At 52.8% G+C, this 8,773-nt stretch overlaps 1 protein-coding gene across 1 annotated transcript in view; it reads right to left on the bottom strand.

Moving 5' to 3' along the window:
• CLEC2L (C-type lectin domain family 2 member L) overlaps positions 1–8,768 on the bottom strand; it is a gene marked incomplete at its 5' end in the record, with an annotated part of 20,254 nt that extends 11,486 nt beyond the window's left edge. Inside the window, one exon of the mRNA XM_006145094.1 lies at positions 8,717–8,768. Coding sequence (XP_006145156.1) covers positions 8,717–8,768 — 52 coding nt within the window. The remainder of the gene's footprint in view (positions 1–8,716) is intronic.
• Between the last annotated feature and the right edge of the window lie 5 nt (positions 8,769–8,773).

Here is an 8,773-nt window from a genome sequence, read left to right as displayed (position 1 = left end):
AGACACACACACACACACACACACACACATATATATATACACACATATATATATTAGGTTTTTGCCATAAGATGAATGCACTCACCAGAGACAGAGAAAGACACTAGGAGGGAAAGTGAAAAATCACCATATAGGGGGATGGCCATGACGCAATTCCTTCTCCTCCGTTCTCCTCTCAGGATTTTGGGCATGCGCACCTGGAATGAATTTTAAGCCACAGAGTCCTGGACTCAAACTGCAGGCAGCCATGTGGGAGTCCATGCCTTAACCACCACACCACCTACCTACTGGCCCCCCTGTGATCATATTTTTTTAAGATTTTTTTTTATTATTATTTAACTTTATTTTTTTATTTTTCAGTTTGACCAGAGAAGGACAGAGAGACAGAGAGAGAGAGAAAGAAAGCAAGCAAGCAAGCAAGCAAGCCGCCAGGTCTGAGACTGGAACCACAGTGGACCATGTGGTTCCCGATGGCCCCTATGATCATACTTTTACCTTGTAAGATTCTTGCTGGTGTTGTATGACTACCCTTTCCCCCTTGAAGCATCCTATGCTTGTTCCAATGATATAATCGTTTCCCTTCTCTCTCTGAGGATGTCACTGATAGGTTTTTGTTGTTGTTGAGGTGGGGGGTAGGAGAGGTAGGCAGACACTTCATTCTTCCCTGTATCATCTCTGGTTCTTCCAAGTTGCTTTTAAATCTTTCTTTTATTAAAGTTTATCCATCCACTTGTTTCATGAGCGAAACAGACGAGAAAAGGGAGAGAGAGGGGAAGGCATCCCACAGGGTCCCCACCTGTGTCACCAGCAGGCACGCACACCCAGTGTACACAGGTGGCCCGCGGACGCACTCCACCACCCGCAGGTAGCCCAGACACACAGCGTGCACCGCTGCGCCGGTCTCAAGGAGCTTTTCCTTTTGTTCGTTTTGGTCTCCAGCTTCCATGTTAGAGCCTCTCCTCAGATGTCTCAGATCCTTGATTATTTGTGCCTGGTCAGTGCAGGACCAAAGAGTTCACTGGAGTCTCTGAGTCCAGCTGATTAACCGGGAGGGACCTAGTAAAGGCGTCCACTGGGCTGACCTCTGGGAATCTCCGAATGTTCATTTCGGTCTTTCCCTTCGGTGAGTCCCTGCGTACAGCCTTTCCCTCTTGAAACGTTTCACCGGCAGGTTCCTACCAGGGCTGGGGCGGGATCTAACTCCTTCTTAAGGACATTTCCAGCCAATCATTTTGTTTTCAGCCCCATCTACACCTGCTGCCACAAACCCCGGAGCTTGGGGGTCCTCCTAGGTGACTCAGGCGCCCCCTTCGCACCGTTTTCTAAACTTTCCCAGGGGGGTGACATTTCTTACCACAGCTCCATTTGCTCTCTAGCTCCTAACTTCACGCTATCGTTCTCTCCTGCTCTTATTCTTATAGCCTTTCTCTTTTTGTTATTTTTTAAAATTATTTTCACTTTATTTATTTATTTTAATTTGACAAGAGAGGGACAGAGAGAGAGAAAGCAAGCTGCCATGTCTGGAACTCAAGCCGCGGTCAGCCATGTAGGAGTCCAGCGCCCTTAACCACCACGCCACCTGCCAGTCCTAGCCTTTCTTTTTTAAAAGAGAGATTTTGGGGACCAGCAGATGGCATAATGGTTACGTTGCTGGACTTCCACATAGTCGATTGTGGTTTGAGTCCCAGACCAGGCAGATTAAAACACTCCGGATGCATGTGCGTGCATCCCCAAAATCCCAAGGGGAGAATGAAGGAAAAGGCCATCCCCCTTGGGGGGTGATTTCTTACTTTCTGTCTCTCTGTTTCTCTCCGTCTCTCTGGTGAGCAAAAATCTTTCTTAAAAAAAAAAAAAGAAGGAACTTAAAAAAGATTTTTGCTATATGTTGTGTGCACTCACTGGAGAGACAGAAAGCAAGAAATCACCCCCCTGGGGAGATAGTCATGCCACAATCCCTTCTCCTCCATCCTCTTCTCAGGATTGTGGGCATGCACACATGTACACCCAGAATGAGTTTTAAACTGCCAGGTCTAGGTATCGAACCATGGTCAATTATGTTGGAGTCCAGAGACGTAACTGCTATGCCATCTGCAGAGCTGACAATTTAAACATCCCTTTACTGGGCCAACAGGTGGCATAACAGTTAAGGTGCAGGATCCCACATAGCTGACAGTGCAGGTCAAGTCCTAGACCTGACAACTTCAGAATCACACCGGGCACACGTGCATACATGCTGAAAAATCCAGTGAAGAGAATAGAGAAAGGACTACAGTGTGGCCACCCTCCCAACCCTGTGTCTCTGTCTCTCTCTGGCGAGCGCACATACCCTACAGCAAAAGCTAAAAGAAAAAGAAACCTCCTTACTGTTGTACTATGGACTAAGAAAAAGAATAAAAGCTGGTGTCCAGTCTGCCTTCTGACCTGCGAGCCCAACAGACATTTGGAGTCTTCCCTAAGAGCAAAGTGTGTACTGACAAAAGACCGGAAGTCCGGGTGGGCGGCTTCCGCAAGGAAGGGCTGAGACTCAGGCCTGCCCTGGAGGACAGGGCTCTTTCTGTCTCTGCTTTGCAGTCCTCGGTGGCAGCTGCAGCCCAGGCTGAGTCCCCTGGAGCTGTGTGACAGCAGCCTATGGCCTGGATGTTGTGTGTGTCCTTCCTCTTCCCTCCTTGAACACTGGTACTGCAACCTTTGTGCACTGAGGAGAAGGGCACAGTGTCTGAAACCGCTCTGCCTGGGTTCGTATCCCAGCTCTGCTGCTTTCTAGATGGGTATGTAGAAAAAGTCACTTAACCTCTATTTGGCTCCATTTTCCTTATCTTTAAAATGAGGTCATGGCTTGGCCCCATAGCATAGCAGTTAAGCCCTAAGGATAGGGAACTAGATCTCACTTAGCCAGCTGTGATTAGAATACTGGCCCTGGTGACTTGAAAAACATGCCAGGTGTGCACAGGTGCCCAGAAATCCTGACAGGATAGAGAAATGGAAGAGGAGGAGTTGCAGAATGACTCTGCCCCACTGGGTGTTCTTGTTCACTCTCACAACACAGGTGTCCTGTGGCAGTTAAAAATAAAGAAAGAAAATGAGGGCATGACAGTATCTTCCCTTTGAGTCTCACGGGACTGCGATGCGCAGTGCTTAGCAAGGCGCCTGGCTGGGAGACTCTGCTGGGTGGAGAGCCACTGCCATCCTTAAGCTGATCGTTGGCAGCCCTGGAGCCTTTGGGTCAGGCCTGGGCTCTGCTCACCTCCATGTTGCCTAAAACAGGACTCAGTCACCACCTTGCACATTGCAGTGCACACATGGGGACTCAAAAAACTAGAGGGAGACAACAGCCTTGGTCAGCCTGAAATCCACTGAGTTTCCGGGTGCTCCACGGGAAAGGGGAGTCTTCCACATCTCTGGAAGTGAGACACCTCCCCTGTCTATCACAGGGATTATTTCTCTGGACACTGTACTGTGGACAAAGGACACGCTGAGGGGTCCTGCCTCACTGTCACAGAGGATGGCTGTGTGGCCGATAACCCAAAACAACACTGAGGCCAGCGAGTGGCTCAGCATAAACCACACCGCTGCGAGGCAGGCCCACATGGAAGGTTCCCAGTTCAAACCTGACCCTCAGTGAATGCACTGGAGCACGCTTGCCCACAGTCTGGGGCTGGCTGGAGGCTGGGGGTGGATTGCAACGTCAAGATCCTACTGGGGGTGCTGCCTCTCTCCCCGTCTCTCTCCTCTCTCTTTTGTTCATGGAAGAAGTAAATAAATAAACTTAAAACAATGTTGAATTCATTGTCCAGTGCTGTCATAACAAAGTATCACCAACTGGGAGGCTTAAAGAGCAGAACTCAGTTCTCTCACAGTTCTGGAGGCTGGAAGACCAAAGTCAAGATGTCGGCAGGACACACTCCCTCTGACGCTGCAGGCAGCCCTTTCCTTGTCTCTCCGAACTCCGAGCCTGGGTGGTGTGCTGACAGTCTGCACATGGCTTGGCTGGCAGCCACGTCGCTCCAGTCTCTGCCTCAGTTGTCATGTGGTGATAGCCTTGTGTGTCTCTGTCCCTGTGTGGTCGTCTTCTTATAAGGATACCTGTTCGTATTGGATACCCCAGCCAGACCTCACCTAACTAATTACCCATCGTGACTATGTTTCCACAGGAGGTCACAGTCTGAGGTACCAGGGTTAGGACTTCAACACGCCTCTTTTTGAGGGGGTGGGGACACAATTCAACCTCTAACAGATGTCTAACTTAATAATCAGTCCTGCTGGGCCAGCCCCATGACCTACTGCTTAAGGGAGCCAGATCCCACATGGCTGGTCACAATTCAAATCCTGGACCCAGGCTAAAACAAGCCTCAGGTGTGGGGACCAGCAGGTGGCACGGTGGTTGAGGTGCTGGACTCCCACAAGGCCAACGATGATTCGAGTCCCGGACCTAGCAGCTCTCTCTTTCTCTCCTATCTCTCTCTGGTGAGCATACATGCCCTATAGGACATTTTTAAAAACAACAACAAATTAAATAACAATTTAAAATAATAATAAATTAAATTAATAATTAAAAAAAGAGCCAGGCATGTGTGTAAGTGTGCCCCTAATCATGACAGGATGGAGAAATGGAGGAGGAGGGATTGTACGTGACCACACCTCATCTTGGGGGTGCTTTCTCCCTCTCCTGTCTCTCTGTCTCTTTGACAAGTACACGTACTATCTGACCAAAATAATAAGAATAATAATAAGCCCTTCTATGCAATGGCATTTAAGGGTACCATTGATTTAGCTCTCCAAATGTGTGTAATTTACCCTGATACGGGGAACAGCTGAAAAATACTCTGTCCTCCAAGCCCAGCCAACTCTCCCATCATCCCTGACGTCTCTAAGGCCTCACGACCCAGTCTGCTGTGCGTAATCTTGACTGTTAAAAACTATCAAATGTGGAATTGAGTAATTTTTAGGTTTCTAAGAGGCTTTGCTAAATGCATGTGTGTGGTTTGATCGGGAAGTTGCGGGCTGATGCCTACGCACAGAACTTTCAACATTAAAAATTCAGAATCGGTGAGCTCTCAAAAATCTATAGTTTGAGGTACGCCGAATCACTCCATGTCCCTCCTTACCCCAGGCCGCTTCGCCTCCCTGACTCCCACCACCCAGTGCTGGAAATAGTCTCATCTTGGGTCACCTCCAGTGTTCCCAGAACCCAGGCAGGAGCTCCGGTCACCTCTCCCAGACTCACTTGAGGGTGGGGCGGCAGGAAAGATTCACGTTCCAGGGAAAGAAGACTTGATCGGGGAAGTCTGCCTGACTTTCTATTTATAAAGGCAATCGTTCATCCACGAAAGTCTCCCAGCCCAGGCTCGGACTTAACACATGAGGAGGGGTCGGCCTCTATCCTGGAGGTGGCGGGGTGTCTGAGGAGCCAGGGAGGAGAGGCTGTGCAGGGGCGAGGGGAGAGCGCCAATCTGGTGAGCTCAGCTGGGCCTCGTGGAGCTGATGTCCTTGGGCAGTACAACAAGGACAAGAGCACCCGCGTCAGAGGGGGTTTCATGTGTTAGCCACAAGGGGTGTCCTCGGGCAAGACACTCTGACTCCCAGTCTCAGCGTCCTCGTCTAGAAAACACGCAGCCCTCAGGAGTCCTGCCAGGGCAGGGGAGGACTAAATGAGATCACTACTGTGAAAGCCCACCACGTGGGCTCCACACACAGTAGGTGCTTGGCGCACAGAAACAAAGGAGGAAAGCCCTCAGTGCTCAGCATGGTGGGATCGAGAAATCCCCTGTTTCTCTCAGACAGGAGCCTGGCTACTAGGGATGACAAAATCCCTCGGCCCCCAGAACTGGCCGGCCCTTTGTCCCACAGACAGCGTGTCATTACATAGACCCCCGTTTGGGGTGGGAGGGGACTCGAAGCAGGCAGACCAGCAGTCAGGAGATTCCAACAGGGCACTGCCTCCTACATTCCCTGGGTAGCCCCCTCTAGCTGCAGGATGCCAAGCCCAGGTCGCAGGGAACTCCAGGGCCCGAGTCTGTGCAGCCCTGAGAGGCAGAAATCACCACCAACTCAGCAGATGAAGAGACTGAGGGGCAGATAGGTATGAAAACTTGCCGGGCCCAGGCAGTGAACAGCCCAGCTCAAGTGTAGCAGTCAGTGTTCTCTGCACCTCACCATGCTGTCCCAGCCCTGGTCCTGGGACTCTGCAAGGGCAGGGGTGTGCCCAGAGCCTAGAATTGTGCCCAGATGTTGCAGAAAGAACGAATGTGGAGACTAAGGAAAGGCCAGCACCAGGCACCAGGCCAGCACAGCAGCACCGTGGAGATCACCCAGTTCTCTTCCAACAGGGGATGGGGACACCAAGAAATACCCAGAGACCCGCGGGGGTCAGGAGAGGGAGACTCCTGGCAGGCACTCTGACCCCATATCCTAAAACTGTGGAAAAGACAAGAAGGAGGCAATCCCACAGCTTAGTGGTTAAAAGAAGCTGGATTCCACATGGCAGACTATGGTTCGAATCCCACCCCAGTGGCAACTTGAAAAAGACACAGGGCCTGACAGGATGGAGAAACAAAGAAGGGGTATGGAGTGACTATGCCCCACTAGGGGTGCTTTCTCCCCTCCCCCTCTCCATCTCTCTATCACTCTTTGGTGAGTGTGCAAGACCTCTGACAATTAAAAAAGAAAAAATTGGCCTGAGACGCTGAGCACCCCAGAAGCACAGGCTATTGGGGTGGGACTGCTCCTGAGTGGACCAGGGGGAGAAAAAAAGGGAGGCCACCATGGCATGAGTCACAGAGCAAGGCCAGGCAGGAGCCAGGCCAGCACAGGTGGGACAAGGCTGGGCAGGTCAATGCTAAGCCCAGGAGTGGCCTAGACCCAGTGCCCCCAGAGAGCCCTGGTCTTCTCCCTGCCCAGTGTGTGGCCTCCTCTTCAGGCAGTGGCAGGCAGTCAGCCCAGCCAGTTAGAAGCACACGAGCCAAGGTCAGGACAGGAGGTGGAAGGGAACCGGTGAGCAGGAAGCACTCCAAAAGGGCACAGGGCCGATGGTGGTTCGGCCGTAAAAAGAACGCTCTGCATGGCAACTCCACATAGGAGGGTTCCCAGTTCAAGTCTAGAGACCTCCCTGAGCACGGTGGGCACACGTATGCCCATGTCTAGGGCTGGCTGAAGCTGGGACTGGACCATGGTGTCAAATCTGTTGGAGTTGCAGTCTCTCTCTCTTGCTCATGGAAGACATAAATGAATACATTTAAAAAATAACAATAAAGTACACAATTTAATAGTTAGAAAAGGGAGAAGCAGATATCACACCATCCCCAAAACAGCCCTAACCATTGGACAGTGGGGTTAGGGTTAAGACGGACCCTTCAGAAATGCTTACGAATGAGTGAATGAGGAAAGGCAGGCAAGAGAAGGCGTGGACTTCAATAGCAACCTTGGGAGGGGACAGGAGACGGTGTCAGGGAAGGTCTGTCCAACTCTCCTCCGGCCAGCTCTGCTCCGCCCAGGGCTCCTGCCATGTCTTTCCACTTGGCCACACAGCCCCTCACCTCCTATGTGCCAGGCCACCATGGGTAGTCACCTCCTCGGGGTCCATACCCCTAGCCTACCAGTCTTTGGGCCCATGACGCCCACTCTCAGCAGCCCCAAGACCTGCCTAGGCCAGGCACTGGTTCCGTCCCTTCATGACCACTATCCCCACCTTCTCGCTGACCTCCAGCCTCGGCCCCACCCCTCTGGAGCAAAGCCACCATCTCAAACCCTCCTTCAGAACACTCCACTCAACCAGACCTGGGTGGCCCTTCCCAGTGTGAGCCCTCCAGACTCATCTCAATCCCCGCACCCTCAGCCCAGCACCCAGGGCTCAGTTCCCCACAGGGGACGGACTAGTTCCAGCCCCCTGACCCCTGGGTATGTGGCTTCTTGGGCCTGGTGCACCCTCCCTCTCCTCTCCACACCCCTACGAGATCACTGACTCCAGGAAACCTCCCTTTCTGACACTCCCTAAGGACGGGTGACCCAGACTCTGCACTCCCTCAGCTGATGCTGCCCAGGACTCCCTTGGCCCCAGGAGGGCCGCACAGGAAAGGCTGGCCGTCTCTGGTCACCCCAGCCTCCCCCGCGGGACCCACGCCAACGCCAACAGGAGTTTCCTAAAGGGCCTCATGAACTTGGAATCCGTGTCCCACTTGGGTCACTGGCCCTGGCCAGCCCGGGGTTAGTCTCTGGACCAGTCTGAGTGGAAGGGGTAGGTGGTGCCCTGACTTTGCCAAGAGCCTCTCACCGTTCTTCACCTCCCACTCTCCCCCCACCCCCCGATCGTACCCCAATGCCTCCCTTCCCAGGACCAGGCAGCATCTCCGGGTCGGCAGAGGCTGTTACTTTGCCCAAAGCATTTCCACTGCTACACTTTCAGGGCACCTTCTCAGCATGCCTGTCAGGTGGGCGCCAGACAGGAACTGGCTCGCTCTGCGCAAAGGGAAACTGAGGCTCAGAGCATGGGGCTTGGTTCCAAGGTCAAAGTGAGCTCCCGGCAGCGGCAGGTCGGGCTGTGACTAAAGGTGGTCCTGTTACCCTTCCCCCTCGGCGAAGTGGCACCTGAGAGCTCTGAAATGAATAAACCTTCCCGTCCCTCCCCTCCGGGAGGGCGTCCAAGGTGACTCCGCCGCCTCCGGGTCCCAGGTAAGGGTGGCAGGGGGCGCCGGGCCGGGGGATGGAGCGCCGCTCCGCTTACCCTCCAAGGCCGCCTTCCAGCTGGTGCTGCCCTCGTAGCCGGACCCCGATCGCCGCA

Source organism: Tupaia chinensis, unplaced genomic scaffold, assembly GCF_000334495.1.
Source record: "Tupaia chinensis unplaced genomic scaffold, TupChi_1.0 Scaffold000140_1, whole genome shotgun sequence".
NCBI lineage: Eukaryota > Metazoa > Chordata > Mammalia > Scandentia > Tupaiidae > Tupaia > Tupaia belangeri.
Note: the sequence above shows the minus strand (reverse complement) of the source record. Positions and strands in the feature narration are given on the sequence as shown.